This window comes from Plasmodium berghei (genome assembly GCF_900002375.2).
Source record: "Plasmodium berghei ANKA genome assembly, chromosome: 10".
NCBI classification, from domain to species: Eukaryota; Apicomplexa; class Aconoidasida; order Haemosporida; family Plasmodiidae; genus Plasmodium; species Plasmodium berghei.
The window spans coordinates 299,831-322,395 of NC_036168.2; the positions used below are offsets into that span (position 1 = coordinate 299,831).

General features: G+C 24.5%; 6 protein-coding genes across 6 annotated transcripts; 2 read left to right on the forward strand and 4 right to left on the reverse strand.

Moving 5' to 3' along the window:
• Positions 1-1,009: 1,009 nt before the first annotated feature.
• On the reverse strand, positions 1,010-2,871 carry PBANKA_1006000 (conserved protein, unknown function; the record flags this gene model as incomplete). Its single annotated transcript, XM_034565133.1, has 3 exons — positions 1,010-1,087; positions 1,237-1,459; positions 1,595-2,871. 3 exons carry the CDS (start codon positions 2,869-2,871, stop codon positions 1,010-1,012), a joined length of 1,578 nt encoding a protein of 525 aa, XP_034421860.1.
• Positions 2,872-4,122: 1,251 nt separating this feature from the next.
• PBANKA_1006100 (flap endonuclease 1, putative) lies at positions 4,123-5,562 on the reverse strand (the record flags this gene model as incomplete). The annotated part of the gene is made up of 1 exon (XM_034565134.1): positions 4,123-5,562. One exon carries the CDS (start codon positions 5,560-5,562, stop codon positions 4,123-4,125), a length of 1,440 nt encoding a protein of 479 aa, XP_034421861.1.
• Positions 5,563-8,632: 3,070 nt separating this feature from the next.
• PBANKA_1006200 (sporozoite invasion-associated protein 1) lies at positions 8,633-11,632 on the forward strand (the record flags this gene model as incomplete). Its single annotated transcript, XM_034565135.1, has 1 exon — positions 8,633-11,632. One exon carries the CDS (start codon positions 8,633-8,635, stop codon positions 11,630-11,632), a length of 3,000 nt encoding a protein of 999 aa, XP_034421862.1.
• Positions 11,633-12,694: 1,062 nt separating this feature from the next.
• On the reverse strand, positions 12,695-16,229 carry PBANKA_1006300 (perforin-like protein 1; the record flags this gene model as incomplete). The annotated part of the gene is made up of 8 exons (XM_034565136.1): positions 12,695-13,065; positions 13,209-13,605; positions 13,826-14,253; positions 14,410-14,600; positions 14,705-14,913; positions 15,054-15,493; positions 15,654-15,749; positions 15,929-16,229. The coding sequence occupies 8 exons, from the start codon at positions 16,227-16,229 to the stop codon at positions 12,695-12,697; spliced, it is 2,433 nt and encodes an 810-aa protein (XP_034421863.1).
• Positions 16,230-17,586: 1,357 nt separating this feature from the next.
• On the reverse strand, positions 17,587-18,561 carry PBANKA_1006400 (conserved Plasmodium protein, unknown function; the record flags this gene model as incomplete). Its single annotated transcript, XM_034565137.1, has 1 exon — positions 17,587-18,561. The coding sequence occupies one exon, from the start codon at positions 18,559-18,561 to the stop codon at positions 17,587-17,589; it is 975 nt and encodes a 324-aa protein (XP_034421864.1).
• Positions 18,562-19,780: 1,219 nt separating this feature from the next.
• Positions 19,781-22,327, forward strand: PBANKA_1006500 (tRNA N6-adenosine threonylcarbamoyltransferase, putative; the record flags this gene model as incomplete). The annotated part of the gene is made up of 5 exons (XM_034565138.1): positions 19,781-20,228; positions 20,335-21,157; positions 21,299-21,852; positions 21,993-22,086; positions 22,192-22,327. 5 exons carry the CDS (start codon positions 19,781-19,783, stop codon positions 22,325-22,327), a joined length of 2,055 nt encoding a protein of 684 aa, XP_034421865.1.
• Between the last annotated feature and the right edge of the window lie 238 nt (positions 22,328-22,565).

Genomic DNA, 22,565 nt, shown 5'->3' on the forward strand with positions numbered 1-22,565 from the left:
TGTTCTTTTAAACTATTCTATAAATATTATATTTGTTTGTATCCTTAACTATTTTAAAAATTATTTTTCGATTTTTAGCTATTATTTTATAATGATTATAAAATATAGCTACGATAATCTTCGTGGAAACATATTTATTTTATGTACTTATATATATGTTAATCTATTTAAATTTCTTATATTTTTATTAATACGTAACAAATACCTATATATATGCAAAAAGAGAACATGATAACCTTTAATAAATTACATTGTGAAAAATAGCTATATAAAAAAACTTATTTTTAGTGTCATAATTTTTTTTACCACAAAAATTATCTTTCAATATATTTTATTATTACAATATTTAATTTATATAATATTTTGTTCGAATTTTCAATCAGAGAAATTATATTTTCCTATATATATATATAATCCTAATTTTGGATAATGGTATTATAACTACATACTTACGCATATATCAAAGTTAAAGGTTGAATATAACATTATACTAATGATTATTGTTTGGGGTATTTTTTTATTAATAACTTATTAAAATCCGCAATTTCATATTATATTATTTTTGTTTTTCTTTACTTCCATTTTGGAAATAAAAATAATTTTGTTCAAAATGGCTTTTGGGTGCCAAATTTATGTAAATAAAATAGGAAAATCGTGAAAAGGTTATCTATGCATATATAAAACAAAAAAATAGTAATAAAATAAAAAATATATATAATAACAAAATGAAACATGTAAAGTAGAAAAACAAAGATAAAACAATTGTATTAATAATAATAAACTAAATGACTGAAATTGAAAAAAACGGAAAAGAACCCTGACCCGCATCCATATTTATACATTATAATGAGGGAATTAAAAATTAATAAAATTCTTTATCTCATCGTATTGAAAGGGTCAATGGACAAACGTTATGCTTCATATAAACCTTGAAAAAATATTTTTCCATAAAAAAATGACACTACACTATAGCATGTGCAATATATGTATGTTCTCAATTTTATAGGAATTAGTTTTTCTTCTCAGCCGTATTATATATATTTTCGCCTACACCAGTTAAATCGAAATTATCATTATTATCTTTGATCTAAAAAAATTAAAAATTAAAAATTAAAAATTAAAAATGAATTATAAAATAAATGAAAAATAGAGTATATAGACAGGTGGGTATATTTTGTGCAAATATTATACGTCTCGTATAATTATGGGTTTTTTTTCTCTTTTGTTTTTTATTACCTTAATTTTTTTCTTCTTTATATATCTTTGAATGTATAAATTTGACCCTTTAACTAGCTTTAAACTGAAGGAATGCTTATTCAACATTTTTTTGTTTGATAAATTTAAGTTTCTTTCATTATGTTCTCGAAGAAGTTGTAAATCAACTATCTCGCCTTTTAAATAATCACAAAGGGTATTGTTATAATAGTGCATATATCTATCCTTCCAATAAAAGTAAAGTCTGCAAAAAAAGAAAAAAAATTGTAAAAAATTGTCATTCTTTGTGTGTTAAAACCAGTCTTTCAGTTTATCCAAAAAAATTTAAGTATATAAATTCGAATAAAAAAGAATTTACACATATATATAGGTATATTACGTTCGAGTCCATTTCCGAAAAATGGATCTGGGAAACAACAGATTGTATTCGGTTTGGTCGTCATCCAAATTAATGTCATGCATATTATTATTTGTGTCATCGTAATTTTTATATATATTGTTAGAATAATCAATATTTAGTTTATCCAATAATTCTTTTCTACTTTTTATTAGTTTTCTTTTGGCGACCTTTGATGCATATAGCATTATTTTATTTTTATTATTTTCCCATTCATTTGAATGATTAATTTTATGATTTTTAAAATTTAAATATAACTCATCTAAGGTGTTCCAGTCTATGCCATAACTTGAACTATAACTCCACAAATTTTCCAGTCTCCTTTTATTTATTTCGATATTTTTTTTATCATATTCAAAATTATCATCCCGTTCATTTTTTTTCTTTTTTAATACAAACGGCTGTAATCGATGATTATATATTAAAGGATTGGGCCACAAAACGTTTCTATCTGGATAATTGAAGTTTTTATAGTTTGAGTTTAAGTAGTAAAAATCATAATCTGAGTCATTTTGGTTATTGTTTATGTTGGTATTACTATTATCACATCCGTTTTCTTCTTTATTATTTTCATCATTTGAATCATCAAGTGAGCTTCCATTTTCCGATTCTATAAACATATTATTTATTACATTTTTTACCTGAAATTTTGTAATATTTCTTGGACTTGAACATTTTATTTTTAGTTTTATATCCATATTTTCTTTTTTTATGAACTTTAAAAGTTCAGCAGGACAATCATATGTATCTTTGTTATCGTCGTATATTTCATAAAATGATTTGCAATATTTATCATCTTCATCTTCGCCTTCATATTCTTCATTTTCATCATTTTTATCTATATCACCCTCTATTTTATTCTCAGCAAAGATATCACAATTTTTTTCATCATCCTCTTTTAATTGATTTCTCTGTATATCTTCATGATTGCAATTATTTATATCCGAATTTTCCACTATACTTTTATCTTCCTGTTCAATGTCCTGTTCTTTTATCGACGTAGAAGTGTTATTAAATGTGGTATCATAATGTAGCAACCTTGATAAAATATATCCTGGTATTTCGTTTTTTTTTAAACTAATTATTTCATTTCTTTTAATACATTTTTCTGGTGTGTATATAAAATTGCTTTGTTTATTGTCCACTTGACTACATTTATCTTGAAAATGTGATATACATCTTTCATTATAAAAGAAAGCAGCTTTTCTGTTTTTAAAAAAATTACGATAATGATAATCTTTCCTCGTTAAATTATTCATCTAAAAGTGCACAAGTATATAAATTATGCAATTGCAAAATTAAAAGGAATCAAAAAAACTGTGGACTAATACATTAACATATAGTATACATATTATATTCATATACATGGATTCATTTTCCCCATATATGTTCATACATATATAGGCATAAAAATCTAAATTTGAAATTTTACAGAAAATTATTTTTCTAAAAATAAAATCATTTATAGGAAAATATAATATTTTACTTATACGTTCAAATCCTATATACAAAAAATAAGAAACAAAAGCACAACTATATTTTTTTTACTTATAAAAATACAGCTTTGAAGACCTCATAGCACAATAAATGAGAAATATACTTAATACATAAAAAAACTGAAGTATTTTAATTTATGTTTACAAACAGAAACGTTATAGAATATTTATAAAACGTATAAATGCAAGTATTTCTATTTTCATTTTTTTTATAACTCATTAGAACCCCATATAGTTTCTATTTTTACTTTTTCAACTTACAAATAAAACGAATAAAAAATAAATTAGCACAATATCAATATAATCATGTGTTGAATATTTTCAAAATTATAATATTCTTGAAAAAATTAATACCTATTTCATATGTTTACATTTGTTCGTTATTATTACAAAATTAAGTAATATTAAAATATATAAATGTGTATTCCAAAAAAAAAATAAAAATTATATTAACGAAAAAAAAAATGTAATTAAAAAATATAGAAAGCCATAAGAAAACACCACCTCTTATTTTAAGAAAAATATGATAAATAGTTTAAATAACATATATTCATATACTTAAAAATGACAAATTAATGGCATTTCCCAAAAGTATGCATGCAATTCACGTGGAAATATAAAGTTTGGAAAAATATGAAAAGCAAACTAAAAATTGGATAATATTTATAATATACGTCTACGCACATATTCTCGAAAGCTCTTTGGGTAAGCATATCAACATTTTTTATAAAAATTAAGTTACCGCTTTTGAAAGGTAGTCTTTTTAATGCTAGTAGCAGTCTTTGGGCATAAAGATAACAAAAATAATTATTGTTTATAATATTTTCAGGTGAGTTGTTATAAACATTTTTTAATGGACTATTTTTCATATTAGAAGAATTATAATTAGCTATTACGATATTGATATTTATACTGTATATTTATATATTCAAATACTGATAGTATTGAAGGTAGTGTGTTTTATACTATTAGTAGTGTACATTTATATATTACTATTAAAATTTACATTATAATTTAACATACTATATCATTAATGCATTTTGGAATATCCATTGTTATATCACTAGAAGAAATATCTTCTTTTACGTTTTCGTTTTTTATATTACCTGATTCTGAATTCGTTCTTTCGTCAAAAATATTTTGATCGTAATCATCCTGATCATCTTCATCTTTTACTAAATTTTCATTGGGTTTGTTTTTCGGTTCATCAACCTTTTCGTTATTTTTCTTCTCGTCCTTTACATTGGTTTTCTTCTTTTTTGCATTAAGTTTAGTAGAGTTGTCATTATTTATTTCTCTCTTTTTCCCTTTACTTTTAGTTTTTAATACTTCTTTTTGGTTTTCTTCTATAATTAATTTTGTGCTTTTTTTTGTGCAAGTAGTGAAAAAGGTGTCAAGACGTCTCTGGGTTGTTACCTTTCGAGCTTTTAGCAATCTGGTAATATAGTTTGTTACTCTAACTTCATTAAAATTATGTTCTTTAATTAAAAATTTCTTTAATTCTTCGATTTTAGGTTCACACCAATCAATTTTTACTTCACTTTTTTCTAAAACTTTTGGTTTAATAAATGATTGTCTAGCTTCTACATACTTAAAATTAGCGGGTACTTGATATTTATTTTGGTCAATATTTTTAATAATATTTTCAATACAATTATACTCTTTTATTAAATTATAAGCGGTTTTAGATCCTATACCTTTTATAGTATCACAATAATCACATCCACAAAGGATACAGAAATCTATAAATTCATCCATTGTTAATTTTAATCCTTTTAATACTTGTTCTAAGTTTATTTCTGTTAATATATATCCTCTTTTGCTAGAATTTTTATTTTTATTTTTATTTGACGACGCATTGGCATTTAAGTTTCTTATTAATATTTTAGTTCCAAAAACTAACGCATCGGCATCTTCAGTAGCAGTTGCATGTGCCATTTCATATTTTGTTAAAAATGCACATTGTGCTTCAGCTTCGCATGGACTTTCAATAACAGGTATCCCCATTAATGTTAATAATTTTTTTGCTTCTTCATTTTGTTTTTTTGTTACTCTTACTGTTCTTCCACTTTGTTTTTTTATTTCTTCTAAATTTCCTTCTTCTTTTGCTTTTATTAATAATTCCTCGGCTTTTTGCCTTTTCTCTCCTCTTTTTTCTAATTCCGAACCCTTTAATTCGGGTGGAGCTCCATCAAAAACATAAATTGGTTTTAATCCATTTTCCATTAATTTTATAGTTCTTGACATTAAACCTGATATGTGTGAAGTTGTTTCACCTGACTCGTTCATTAAATTCCCATATTGATCTCCATCTCTAATTGCTATTATAAATTGATACAAAGACATGGATGCGTCAATTGCTACTACTCTTCCCATTAAGTTTTCTATTTTTATTTCTTTAATCGCATTTGGAGCAGTGTCCGCGATGAATTTAGTTAACCCTTTAATTCCCATTTGGATTGAATTAATAAAAAGTCAGAGTTTAACTGGTTAAACGTACTTAAAATTAGCCAAAAGTTGGTGATATTTTTAATATTTTCGATATTTTGAAAAAAATTATCACAGTAAAAAAAGTGCGAAAATAATAAAATCAATAAAAATGAAAAGAAGATTGAACAGTAATGTGCATATTTTTACTGATATTCGAAAATATTTCCAATTCTCATTAACCCTTCATTAATACATGCTAATTTTATTTCTCAAAAAAAACAAAAAAACGCATAATTGAAATTACTATTTGTGTGGCTTTATTATTCTCTTGTTAAAAATACAAAAAAATAATTACTCCGAATTATTTCCGTATTTAATTTTAACTTGTCCATGCATCTTGATTGATATATATATATTTTCTCTTTTAAAATTAAAAATTGAAAAAATAATAATTCTTAAAATATCATCCAATAAAATTTATATATTTATCAATCCATATATGTAATATAATTTTTTATCAAAAAATATATATTAAAAAAATTGTGCATATGAAATGATAAAGTATATAATTGATGAAATTATTTTCGTGATTATTTATTTTCTTCGAACCAACTGAATTGTAAATAAATAAACAAATGGATGTGCTTAAAACATATATAATATTTATGTATATTATATCAAAATGTGCATTTCCAATGGCTTATGTCACACATAATAAAAATAAATTCATTCGTAATTTCCAAGCCTTTAAACATCTTAGCATTATTTTTTAAGTTCAAATTATAAATTTTATGTTTTGTCTATATTAATGGATATAATTACAAATCATTATTTTACTATTTCACCATTTCATTGTGTCATTATTTTATCATTTCATTATTTTATTGTTTTAATTTGTATTAACTCATTTATTTAATCATTTAATCATTTTTTCTAATTATAAAAAATGCGGCATAAATAGTTCCATTCACCTTTTTAGACAGTATTATAATATTACATATGCCGTAATATCTTTTATTTTCTTCTCTCTTTGTATATACATATATAGAAAAAAGAAACAAATATGTAGTGTTTTTCATATAATTAAAATACACATAAAAATATATATAAATTTCCCTTTATTTTTTTATTTATGTTTTTAAATTTCAAAATGATTTTTTTGCTCATCTTTTTTAATGTGAAAAACTAAAGGGTAAGTATCATTATAACTATAACCAAACCTATACCAAAATAATTTACTTAAATATCGTTAAGAATGAAGATGTACTGTCAAAAGATCAAAAGAAAAAAAAAAAATTCATATATCATCACCATTTTTAATATTCACGTAAGGGGGGTTGTGTTAGATATTTCGATAAATATTCACAGTATAAATAATTTCAAAATTTTTCTTTTTTATATAACTTTCTTAAAAGCATTTATTAAAGGAAAAAAATAATAATAATTTTCAGGTACTTCTCATGTTTTTTCCTATTTAATAAACTATGCATAAATGCACATTGTCTTGAATCTTAAGCAAATTTGTATTGCTTCATCAAGCTTATAAACAGATAAAAACTTATTTTATTTTCTATGCAAAATATTTACAATTTTTACTGTATTTTTGTTAAAATTTTACGAATCATACATGTATTCATAAATATCTTTGTGTACCTTTAAAATATTCGTAAAAAATATATATTTCAATCAGTTTATTAAAATAAATATATGATCCAGTATTAAAAAATGTTTACCAATCTTATGTAAGTCGATCTCATACATATATAAATGATTTTTTTTATTTTATTATTTTTGGTACCCTAAAATAATAACATTACCGTTTAATAATCATCTTAATTAAGAAATGCTTGAAATAGTAAATGTAACATAAATATATAATATGTATAGACACCAATACATAATATATGATTGTGTTTTTTTTAAAGTACCTATTTGGAATTTATAAAATAATTTCAACCATGTTGTTGAGCATTTTAATTATCTCATGCATTAAATGCAATTAAATAAATGTAATGACTCACTTTTTTTTATTATATATTTACCCCCTTTTATCTCTGAGACAAGACAATAAATTTTATATTGTAAAGGTTAAAATGCTGAAAAAAATATAATTTGTATTTCAGTTAAATCAACAAAATTATTTATATAATAATATGTCTATTAGCACAATAAGATTTAATAAAACATATATTTTTTATTTTTATTTAAAATATTTTTTTTATTTAAAATCAAGCCAGGTAGCTATATTTTTTTTTACGGGATCTACACAAACAATAGCCAAATAATTTAGCTATTTATGAAAAAAAATTAATTAAAAGAAGTCAAATGTAACAAAAAAAAATTTAATTATAATATACTTTTTAATAAAAATATATATATTTATTTGTTTTAGGCAAATTTTATTTATAATTTTGATCTCTTTTTGATACATCTTATAATGCGCATAAACAACCTATTTATGTTGGTATGTATTTCATTTATTTTCACAATTATATGGATAATAATAGTTAACTCGAAAAAAATAAGGACGAATATAGGATAAAATATATCCAACAAAAAAACCCAATAAAATAATAAATATAATTTAATAATATAAAAGGATGAAATCTTAAATGCATTAGCGTCTTTGTTTAATTAAAAATTGTATTTTAAGAAATGTGTATAACATAAAATATATTTGTATATTAATAAAACTTTGTGTTTTCATGCTATATGTACATTTGCCCTTTAAAAATATTATAAATTTCATAAACTTAGATATTTATATTTTTTGTTTTATTATATTATTTTTAATTTGTGTCTACTTGTACCACCATTTTTATATAACACCCATAAACGTAAATATCTCTCTACATAAAAAATTAAATATAATTTTTTTTTGTTTTATACGTTATGCTTTGTTTTTAATTCTTATGTGTGGTTAATTTTTTTCATAATAAAGCATAAGTGTTGTAAGTTTATATGCTATACATATACATGCACCGTATATATAATAGTTTTACTCATAAAAGATATGTATTCATGCTCTCATTAAGGGGTATATCTTAAAAATATTTTTTTTTATTTAAAATTTTCCTTGAATTTTTTTTGGAAAATGGAAAGCTCACCCATGTTTATATTGTTATTCCTAATAGGATTACTTAGTATTTCATCATCATATAATATACGACATAATGAATCTGGGAATACCCTTGAACACAAATATAATAATTATAGGAAGGAATCAAATTCCATTAATTCGAATCATTTAGCTACAAATGAAGAAGAATTTCCACTTGATTTTATAGAAAATGGATTTTACGGTCAATATCATCAAACGAATTTTATAGAATCATCTGCATTTTTAGCAAATATGATGCATGATAAAGAAGATTTAACTTATACAAATAGTGAATCTTACAAAATAACAGGAACAGTTAAAGGGATAATAGATGGATATCCTGTTTCAGTAGCATTAGGAGCACAGTATTCTAATAATTTCGATTATTTGCATATAGAAAAATTAACTGCTGACAATCCACAATTTACATTTAATGCTAAAAAGGGAAGATATTACATACGTACATTTGGTGCAGCCTATATGACCCCTAGTTCAATAAAAATTGTTGTACCATGTGATAAGTGTAAATATGTAAACTCCAAATATTCTGATGAAATAATAATAGCACCTTATGAAAACGATCCAAGTACTTTTATATATGAATGGGAAATACAATCATCTTCTCCTATTCCTATGGAACATATAAATACAGTTCACAATGATGATGCTGAATGGTCTCATGATCATGATTTGTCAAATGAAATAAAATTAGACGGATCAGGTAGTTCAGCACTATTAAAAACATTTTTTGGGATAGAATTATATGGTTTATGGGGTTCTGAATTTTCAGATAGATTAATACAAATTTTATCTCGTTTTCCTGACTGTATTAAAATGGAACAGTATAATACCGATGCTCGAAATTCTCAAAGGAAACCTCAAAAATGGATTTTATTCCATGGTGACTTAGGAGCTTTTGATATGGATGTAGAAGTTTATGACGATGCCGATTATAATGATTATAGTAAAATAGTACGAGTATCAAGTAGTGCTTTTGGATACTCGAAAAAATTAGTTAAAACATCTGAGAAAAATGGGATGTTTTTTTCACGAAGATTAGAAAAAGTAATTATAAGAGCTATTTTATCTGATGATTATAAGTTATTCACTAAATATTTTGAAGAAAAACATGGAGTTATGTTATTAGATCCTAGTTTAGACAGACATTTAATAGAACATGTAACTGGATATTCACATGAAGAATATCAACCATGGCATCAAAATGTTGAAGAAATTGTAGAATTAGCTACATCATGGGACGAATTACCACAAGGTTTTCAAAAAGTTCCTGGTTTAAAATATTTATCAAGAAGAAAAAATGGAACAACTCACCCAGTATATCCCACAGCACCCGCAGTAGCCTTTCCAGCAGGTTCCAATGTAAATGGACTTCTTGAATTTATGGAATCGGCGTTTGTAAACTATAAAGATATTTCTCATTTAGTAATACATGAAGTTGGTCATTTTATATATACAAATACGTTATCTGACGAATTGAAAGAAAAGTGGATAAATTTAGGCCAATGGTATAGTGAACCGTTATCACCTAGTCAATGGGCAACTAAAGATGAAATCGGTTTTGTTTCTGCATATGCACATGATAAAACTCCAGGCGAAGATTTTTCAGAATCAATAGCTTCATTTGTATTGAATTCAAGGTTATTAAATTCTAGAAGCAATAGCAAATATGAATGGATTAAAAAAAATTTATTTAACGGCAGTTTTTATGTAACCACTGGAACCCATAAATTTGAAGTAATCAATTTAGGTAATGGTGCATTTTATTATCCAGGAAAAGTTAAAAAAATACATGTAGAAGCATTAGGAAGTTCATCTGAAACTAAACTTGTAAAGATTGATATTAATTTAATGTCTATAGAAGGAAAAAATATAGGATGTGCTAGAAGTGCCTATGCTAGATTTTTTTCTGAGCAAGGAACATACAGAGATGTGTACTTTTTTGCAAAACAAAATGACAATACCGTTAGATCTGATTGCGGCCATCATTTATATGCAGAATTTTCTGTAAATGCATCTGAAAGTAAAGGAAAATGGGTCGCTGAATCTATATCATTCACAGGAAAAAATAATATAGAACGTTATACAGGATTAGGTTCCTTTCTGTGTTATGTATATATAAATAATGAGAATGAAGATGTAGAAGAACCAATCCCATTATTAGATTCAGCACGTGTATATCCATATGATGGTAAAAATGGTGATGATTCTTTATTACGATTAAATATATTAGTTTTAGACAATTCAATGTTGTCTATACACGGTGGAACATATGCAAGTTTTGCTTCTAGTGATAATGAAAGTTATTCATTTGGTAAATATACTTATATGAATTACGATTCGGAATATGATGTTAATAAATTAAATACTGATTATTTTGTGAACAATATAGATACTAGTGGATTTAGGGAAGTAAATATCAATTCATGTAGTGCATATACAACAATGGATGTATCTAATTTAAAATGCTATCAGGTTATCAACCCAGTCCCTATACCAAAATATTGCATAGGTAGCAGATATTACTTTAGACAGTTTTCAGTAGAAGATGAAGGAAGAAATCAAAAAATTTTAAATGTTTCTACAAATAATTTGTTCGCTGATTTAAAATCATCAGCAATTAGGGACAGTGATGGACCAATAATAAATAATGTTAATATAAAAAGCAGGCAAGTTAATCCAAATCATGATGGTGAAACAGAAGTGACACTAGATTTTTATATATATGACAATTTAGCAGGGGTGTATAGTGCATATGTATTTTTAAGAGATCCACACGGAGGTGTCCATTATTTTGATATACCAAGAACTTTATTACCTAATGGTAGTGAAGTTAAACATATCAACCATATAATTATGCTACCCAAAGGATCAATGGCGGGAACTTGGATACTTGACAAAATTAAGGCATCCGATATCTGTAAAAATGAGACAACGGCCACCTATAGTTACAGTGTTTTCGTGGACAATTCATAATCGTTGTAATAAAAAAAAATTAAGATAATCATAGTAAAATGAGAATATACTATAATTTATAGAAAAGATGTATGTATAATACCGAAAATTGGTATAAAAATATGCACATAATACATTATTTATGATTATATTATGTATATATTTACTTATCCATATTTTTCTCACTATATTTCACCATATTGTATTATACTATATTTTTATATGCATAATATGAATTAATCTCCATACTTTACACGTATTATATTGCATAAAATATGAATTTTCTTAGCCTGTTAATTGTTTATACCGTTTTGAAAAAAACGCATTATCTATGCGTGAGAGAGCATATATATGTAACCCTCGTCTTATTTTAATAATTCCTCAAATATCCAATTTACAAATATATGTGTATATTTTTTAATAATTCTAGAGGTAGTTTCTTAGATCCTTTATGAATATATATATGAAAATACTTTATTTTTTCAATATTATTTTTGTTGCATCTAACCGTTTTCAGCACAAATATATATACATACATTCATTCATAAGTTTTATATTTTATATAATTTAAAACAAAGTAAACAAACACATCATCCCTAAAGAAGTTAAACCCATTCTTTATCCCTTAAATAAGGCGAAAATATATAATAAATAAATAAATAAATAAATAAATAAATAAATAAAAATATATTACCCCCCAATTGAATAATATATATATATATATGTATATAACGCGGAATCTGCAAGGTATATCGAACTATTGCATATTTGTTAATATTTTAAAGATATTAAGATGATCATTGGGCATATGCACAATATACACATTCACAGTGTTAACCTCAAAATAAATAGTAAGTTGTAAAAGGCAAAAAAATATTATTTAAATAATATAAATACAAAAAAATCAAATAATAAAGCGATACGTCTACATGGGTTATATTAAATTCATTTTAAAAAATGGTTCTGTCACCCATTTGACTATTAAATAATATTTTAATATTTTAAATTAGCCATACAATAATTATGTATGCATATCATGAAGAGGTGTAAATTGATTTGTGTTTCATATAAAATAATAAAATACTATTCACCATTTTTACAAAGAATAATAGAAAATAATGATTTATAATTGGTATATCCTATTGATTGGCCTGAACCATGTACTGAGCATGATTTTAAACTCTTTAAACATTTTGAAAACGGTGATTTTACGTATGGGCTGGATGTATGTGTTTCCCCTGTAAATCCAGTTAATATCGTACCATTTTCTTGGCAACTTAGAACTAATTCCCCGTCATTAAATTGTTTTGATCTATTAACTGCACCATGGAAATCATCTTTTGCTACAATGGTCAGTTCATTTATGCCTGACCATATTGTTGCATCAACACACACAAGGTACATGTAATTTTTGTCGTTTGAGTTTCCCATATTTAGCGAACAACTTTTCATGCCTAAAATGTGAAATTTATTAATACAAAGGAAAAATAATGAGAAGGTGCACATATATATATATATATATATATATATATATATATATATGTATATTCATTCCTATTATATGGTTTATATATGACAAAAATTAATAAATCCTAACCTGGTCTACATGATGTAATGTGGGTGTGCATAGCTGAAACTCCTTTCCCCGATGAAGATGAAAATCCAAATCCGAAAATAATCGTATAATCATTGGGGCATTTTATCGTATTATACGTTGTATTGCTGGCAGTTATTACTTGATCAGAAAACGACATAGCTTGTGTTCCACATTCAATATAAAGATAAGACACATCATATTTATTTGTGCTTCCTTGTTTCGATGTACAGCTATTTAAACCAGCTTCACATATTTCTATGTCATATCCTTTTAGATTTGATGTATTATCCCAAAAATTTTGTTTTAATACATACCCGAATAAAACAACTTGGTTGTGTGGGCATTCTGCAGTTATAGGGGGGGCACCGATTTTAGTAATTGTAGTTGACGCGGTTAACTAAAAGAATTCAAAAAATATGGAAACATATATATTGATGAATAGACATATTTATAGATAAAATACACATCATAGTTTATCTATTAAATAGGTGCAACTTAAAAGGGTAGTATGATCAAGTATGCTAAAAGAATACTTCCTACAAACGTATATATTCGCGATTATATCGCTTTCGATGTATATATATGCAACATATTTGTTCAATATTTTTATATATTACTATTTTAATTATGTCATTTTCATCTTTTTGTATAGTTCCATGAGGAGATGATCCATACAATCTAGTATAATACAAAACTGCCTTTTCATATGATTCTTTTAATTCTTCAGAATCAAAACTTTTATAAATTGGCAATAATTTTATATGTATTGGCATTGGGTTTGACGAAACCGTTTTTGACCATTCATATAAATTTTCTTCCTTTGTTACATCTTTAATTGGGTTCCCTCCAATAACAACTAGTTTTTCACTCATGTCATATGAACTGTTATCATTTTTTGTTGAATTATCTGAGCTTACAGATGTAGATCCCCCTACGCTTGCAAAACCAAATTGGGCTTGTATTTGTGCTTTTACACTTACTCCATCTTTTTTCATTTGGTTCACTGATGTGTTAGATACATTTATGATTTTCGTTATTTTACCACCTAAATTAAAAGAGTAAATAAAGTAAAACAGTTTGTAATAAAATGCAAATAATAAATGGCCATTAAATCCACCATTTGATTAAAAGTGTGAATATAGAAAAATATTGTAGATATAAGTGAAAATACAATGCTATTTTTGCGCCCTTTTTAAATTACCTAATTGTGCCTCAACGATTATATGTGTACCATACGTTTTAAAAAATTGAATCCATAGTTGCACATTTTTGCATTGCTTAGTCATCTTTTTTTGTTCATATACATCTGGTGTACACTCACTATCTCCATCCAATCCGGTGAATTCCTTTGGGAGAATATTTACTGCATTCATATAGGCCGTTGTATGTTCCCTAAAGTGTTATAAAATATAAAACAATATATCAACATATGCAATATATAAATATCCATTTTACACAGATGAAGAAACTATACACATATAAGTTATTTCTTTTACCAAGGAACATAAGGTGGTAAGCCAATTGTGTATTTTATGCAGTTTGACTTTATAAAATACGTTTTTGATGTTCTTTTAGAAATTTCATTAATAAATTTTTTATATCCAGTTGATGCCGAAAAAGATCCAAATCCCATATAACTTCCAGATACGCTCACATCTACTGACAAATTTTTTGTATATTCTGAGACACTAGAACATTCGTTTATCTGCAAGAAGAAAGGGGAAATAGTCATGTTTTATATGTTTTATTATTTTATATTTTGGATGTTCGTTTAAATGGTCATAGTAATTAAAAAAAAATTATTTTATGCATCACAATGTGTCTTCCTCATTTCGTTTATTTTACCGATTCAACTCTGCTACATGCATTTTCTTTTCTTATCCATGCATTTATCGGTTGTAGTGTATGCAAATCATTTGCAATTCCATGATTACTAAATTCCCAATTTAACAAATAAATTTGAGCCCTGTATCCGGGGTCAGATAATGAATCTGTTTCTCCTAAGGGATTTCCAAAGAGAATATCATATCCTATACCTACAAAATATAATCCAGGAAATACAGCCATATGTTTATCAATTACATTTTCTGGGTTTTTATTTTCTTCATAGCTATTTTCTGTAGAGTTGTCAAGATTTTCATCATCTGTATCTGATTCATCATCATCACCTTCGCTATTTGCATCATTAAATTTATATTTTTTAAAAAATTTCTCTGTTTTATTTTTATTTTCATTTATTTCTTCTTCCTGTTTGTTAATGCTAAATGTTCTTTTCTTGTCTTTCTCTGTAATATATTAAAATAGTAAAAATGTATAAATATATGGATAATATGTTCATATGTATAACAGCGCAGTTGAGTTGTAGTAAATTGTTTTATCATTTCTCTTCTACATAATTGTTTCATCATTATTCAATTTAATTCTTATTATTTTTTTAATAATTACTTTGATCAATTTTATCTATATGCTCATTTTGTTCTTCATCTTTTATTTCAGCATTTTTATCATCTGTATAATCGTCATAATCATCTTCATCATCACCTAAAAAATAATATTTGCACGAATTAATATACATAAAAATCCCATTCAAATAATGTGAAATACAAATGACCAAAGACGGGTACTTTAGCATTCAATCGTTATAAAACATTATTTTCCTATATATATAATACTTGTACAAATATGTATGTATACATATATGTTATGATATCATAATTTACCTGCAGAAGTAGATGCATCATCGTCAAACATATTATATAAATCGCTATCACTATCTATTTCCTTTTTTTTTTGATTAACAAATGAAATATTATTTTCAGTATTACATGATACGTCATTGCATAAAATATTAATAGGTTTTTCCATGGTCCCTAATTCCATATTTTTATTAAATTTATTTTCATCTCTATGATTCTTGTTATTGCGAACTGAGATACGCAGGGAGTTTATAAAGTATTGTTGATATATGCATAATAAAATAAATAAAACAGGCAATGACTTTTTTATATTTCGCATTTTCATTTTTTCAATTACATATATTTGTAAATATATACATTTTCCTTTTCATTTAATTACTATTTTTATTTATACTAGTGTTTTACTTTGTCTAATTTATGTATCAAAAAATCTTTATTGCACATTCCACAATTCAATATGCATAATATGTCATAGTTCAAAGGTATCTTTGTTTATTGTTTTTTTTTATTTGTAAAAGATTGTTAATAATATTAAAGATCCACAAAATATTCGCGGAAAATAATGAAATAAATTATGAACAAAAAAATATTTATAAAAATCAATGTAAATATTAAAGATATAACAAATTTCAAGCAACTAAAATAGACAACATGGTTTCGCTATGTGTTAGCAAGTTATTATATATATGGATATCCCAAATAAAAAACATATGTATATTTAATTAAATAAAATAAAATATAATTTTTCAAAAGGCAAAATATGTTAAGCTCATCATAAAATTATATTTTTCGGTTGTATTATTTTATAACGTAATAATGACATAAAAATGACAAATAATATGCACATAAAGAAAACATACTAGAGACAAAAATATATTTCAGAATATATGGAAAGTAAAAATTAAAAATATATAATTAATAACTGTACAACCCCAAAAAATGTGTATTTAATAAAAACAAACAAGTACCAAGAGAAAAAAAAATGCATGCATGTATTATTTTAAAATATAAAGCTATGACATCATGCTGTGAAATTTTGAATGAGCTGGTGCTAAAATAATTTTGTATATGCGTTACAATAAGCATTTAATTTATTTTATAAAATGATTAATTCTCTCCCTTTTACATTGTTTTTATTTATTTTTATTATTATTAATACAATTTCTACACATTTAATATTATATAATAAATTAATTATATATTTATGTAATTTTATGAACAAAATGTGTAACTAGCCAAACTTATTTTTCAATTTCATCATTAAAATACCAAAGAAATTGCTTATAAATATAAAATGGTAAATAAATTATTTTATTTGCATTTGATATTAATATGAGAAACGAAATGAAAATTGTCTTTTTTATTAATTTTTTTAGTCCTATAAAATTATATTTTAAAGAATTTAACTTCTTATATAAAAATTAATAAATGTGTTAAAAAAAAATTAACGAAAAAAGTTTATATAGCTAAAAATAGTGGGTAACATAACATTTATATTAAGATGAAATATATTCGATTGAAATTTAATCTACATAAGTGCAAAATGCTAATACATAAACTAATTATAGGTCATTCTTAAAATATTTCTCTTCCATTTCAATCTTTCTTTCAATTTACACATTTTTTAAATAAATTATATTTTATTAATTAATATTCTTTTGTTTCGTCTCTATATTAATCACTCAATAATTTTGTTCGTCATAGTAATAATAATCATCTTCTCCATCATAACCATTGTCATAGTCATAATAGTAATCATCGTCATACTCATCTTCGTATTCGTCATAAAATTCATCCCTTGTATTATCATAAGCATTTTTTGAAGGAATGGAACTATGGGTTCTTTCCGAATATGTAGGTAGAGATGAATTTTCATCCCCTAAAAATGTTGGAGGTGATGGAGTATTGGAACCTGAGAACATAGGTGACACTGCAGAAATAGCACCTGAAATAGATGTTATCATACTTACTATACCTATTATTGCTCCAATAAATTGGGTAAAAACTTGTGGATGCAATTTATTTCGATTTAATATATTAAAGTTGGTATCATTATTTTGTAAATCCTTTCTTTGGTCTTTGACTTGTGGTAATTTATCATTCTTGTTTTTTATTATTTCCAAATTTTTATTTTTCATATTTAATTCATTACCTATCAAAAGAGATAATACATACTCATCGTCTTCCTTTTCAATATTTACATTAAATACAAACTTTATAAGTACATATATTGTAGCTGAATAATCTGTTTCTAGTGAATACATTTTCCTTTCTTTATATAAATCTTCACTAAATATACTTGTTTCGTCTAATGGATATAAAAGGTTCATAATATTTTCTAAATCTATAATATTTAATCTATGGTCTTCAATATGCATATCCAGAATATCGGCTTTTTCTACATTAAAATCATCATAAATAAAAATAGCTTTAATTTCAGTTGCGGTTTTTACCAAATAATATTTATAGGTCCTTAAAGAACTACCCAATAATTTTTCATTTGTATCAACTAAATTTGATTCATCAATTATAAATTTGGCATAATCTATAAATTCCAATTTTTTGTCTCGAAGTACTTCATTCGTTGAAATACCATATGTGCTGGTTATTTGTAAAAACAAAATAGACAAAAAATATATATAATTTATTATGCTCATTTTTTGTCTTTAAACTTTTTTATACGTTTTATGAAATCAATAAAAAGGATAAATAAGGAATGAAAAAACAAAAGTAATATCGCGAAAAGTTAATATTTAAAGTTTTATTATGATTTTTTGATAGTGCTTTCCATTTATATAATATATATATATTTATTTATTTAAAAATAAATAGAGACAAACGATAAAAAGAAAGAGCTCATAATTTTTTTATAAGTTATTAATATTCAAAAAAGGAAATAATAATAAATAAACATATATTTGTATTCATTTTTTTTAATATAACCTATATATCATGTTATTACAATTAGCAAACTTTAGCTAAACAATAGTTAGCACATTTTTTTTTCATTTGGCTAGTCAAAAAAAAAATATATGCTATATAGCTATTTTTGGCTCTATTTTTCTCAAAAAATATGTGAACAGATCGACGAATAAAACGAAACGTTGTAAGCGGGAAATGCTTTTATGCAATGGAGATGATACGCATATACAGAGATAATTCATTTATTAAGTCTTAAGTTATGATAATTTACATTTTTGTGGTTAAAAAAATATATTATTTTTATAATCGTAAGAATAAAAAACAAAGAATAATAAAAGTAGAAATGTGGACTCAATTATTAAACCTATTAAATAAGTGTATATATAGAAGCTTACATCGCTTTTTCCCATGCATACAAGTATTGGTGATACATACCACATAACAGTATAGACACCCACGCGTTTATTTTTCTTTCATATGTATCGAATTACCATGGAAAATAAAGACTGAACAATTTGTATGCGCACATGGATTATATAATTTTAAAGAGTTTGATAATTATTACATATTTAAACTTTATGCGTCATATCTAAATTATATAAATATGCACATTCACAAAGGAAAAATATGCAAAACTGTCATCATTTCAAAAAAAATATAGAGAAAAATATTTAATAAACAAAAACAGCCAAATAAACGGAAAACGGAGAAAAATGTATCAATTAAAAAAAAATAATTATAATAGTAATATAGTGGCAAAATTAATAATAAAGAGCAATGGCATAAAGCCAAAAATGATTAATAAATGCAAATATAAAATTCTCTAAAAAAAGAAAAAAAAACGAAAAAAAGGAGAATATGAGTTATTATATATATATATATATGCTTAGTATATACAAATTTGTAGATTAATATTAGAAGGAAAATGCAACTTTAGAACTTACAATATGAAACATGAAATTAAGAGCATCAACATGTATTGTTTTTTTTTTGTTGTTTTTTATTCCATGTTTATTCAATTCATACAAAATAGATAGTATAAAAATTAAAAATATATATTTTAGTGACACTTTAAAAGGAACAGTAAATAAAATTAATAAACAATTTAAAAATAACTATGATGATTATGATGCTTGTAAATACAACAAAATTCCAAAAATATTAATAGATAGAGATAAAATTAAAAATAATAATAAAGATTCAGGATATATTGTTGGAATAGAAAATACTTGTGATGATACATGTGTCTGTATAATCGATTTGCAACTTCGAATAATCAAAAACTTTATTATATCCCATTTTAAAGTAGTTCACAAATATGGAGGGGTATACCCCTTTTTTATTAGCTCCATTAATAGTGTGTTTCTAAAGCATTATGTGAACAAAATGCTCGAAGGAATCGGTAGCACTATTATTATAAAAAAAAATAACAAATATATATACGAGCATATATACAGTTCCCATAAATGCGCATATATATTCATGTCCTTCTATACTTTTCCTCGCAGATGCATCAAAAATTAAATGCTTCGGATTCAGTGTGTGTCCTGGTATATCTCAGAACATGAACACAGCTAGAAATTATATAGGAGATTTCAAAAAAAGGCATAAACATATAAAAGCTAGCTCAATAAATCATGTATATGCTCATGTTTTGTCACCATTGTTTTTCAGCTTTTATAACGACGAAAACACATTTACAAATAACTATGAGTATAAAAATGAAAGCACAAAGAAAGATGACCATAAAGACCATATTAATATGAATCTATTTGATACTATAAAAAAGGATAAAATACAAATGGATAAAATAAATTCGCTTTTAAAAGTTTTAAATAATAACGATGTAACAAAAACAAAATTAAAAACGATAACTACAGAAGATTTTTTAAATTATGGCTCATACACTTTAAAAAAAAAAAAAATTGATGATAATAATATTCAATTAAATGAAACAAAAAATAACATAAATCAAATAAAAGAAAGTACTAATATGGAAAAAATACCATTAAATTATATACAAAATGGATATATTTGTCTTTTAGTTTCTGGTGGAAGTTCACAAGTTTATAGAGTCCAAAAGGATAAACAAAATGCTATTAATGTGTGCAAAATGTCACAAACAGTTGACATATCTATTGGTGATATAATTGATAAAGTTGCTAGGATTCTTAATCTTCCTGTCGGTTTAGGAGGAGGACCATTTCTTGAACGCGAATCCGAAAAATATATTAAAACATTGAATGGGCAAAAAAATAATGAAGATATATCATTCGATCTTTTTGAGCCGTTTCCCGTCCCATTCGCTTCTAATAATAAAATTAATTTTTCGTAAGATTTTTTTGTATTTGATGCCATATAATTAATTATTTTCCATGTTTTGTTTTTTGTCTAAATTATATTAGCATGGTCCTCAAAATATAGCTTATCATGAATTTTGTAGCATATGTCATTTTTCAATTTTTGTTCTAGATTTTCAGGAATTTTTAACCACCTTAGTAAAATAATAAAAGAGCTAAAAAAAGAAAAAAATTTCGAAAACGAAAAAAGTAAATATGCATATTATTGCCAAAAATATATATTCAAACATTTGTTAAATCAGCTTAATAAAATTATGTACTTTTCAGAACTGCATTTTAATATAAAAAATTTATTCATAGTAGGAGGTGTTGGATGTAATAAATTTTTGTTTGAGAGTTTAAAAATTTTGGCATTAAATAGAAATAAAATAGAAAATCAATTAAAAGAATATATTAAATTAAAAAAACGATTAAAAAAAAAAATAAAAAAAATTGAAAATAATAATTTTTTAGCAAAAAAAAACCTAGCGACAAATAATATGAACGATGAAATTGAATTAAGTTCGTCTTTTGCTTGGAATTTTTATTTAAAAAATCTTTTAAAAAAAAAAACATCAAATGATATTTTATTAGCCCTAAGGGCATTTGATTTTAACTCCTTTACAAAACTCAAAGAGAAAGGTTCCTTTTTATTACAGGATCAGTTTCTCACGCCTTCAGTAACACGTATGCTTTTTGTCTTTTCCTTCTATTTCCTCAATAGGCATCCTCCAATATATGCTACACCGAGGAACTGTTTAATTTTCATTCTTCATAATATTAATTATAGAAATCTTTATTGTATTCCATTTCTTTCAAATTTACAGAACCGTGGAATGTGTATAGAACCCCCATAAATCTTAGCCGGGATAATGCGGCAATGATATGCTTTAACACATTTTTAAATATTCACAACAAAATGTAATAACATAAAAGATGCATATATATACATGAATACATATATATATAGTTCACGTGTGCTATATTTACACATACGAATGGGCATTCACTTTTTCATTTTTATAGAAACATACACGAAGATATTTCTGAGATTAAAATTAAGTCGACTATAAAAACTCAGCTTCAAAACAATTTCCTTCTTTTATCCGATATAATTGTTTTTGATGTATTTTTAGATCATTTTGATCATAATGTAGCATAATTTGCATACACATTTTAGTTTTTTTGTTAATTGATTTTTAAAATTTAAAGGAAATTATGTTTATGTTTATTTACCTTTTTTATTGTTTTTTTGCGTGTTTCATAATATTAATGAGAAAAAAAAATTATTAAATTTGTTTCAAAATAACCTTTTTTCTATACATTAAATCTGATATTTGTGAAAAATCATATGTTCACTATAGAACAATATATAATGAATAACTCCATTTTATTTATAG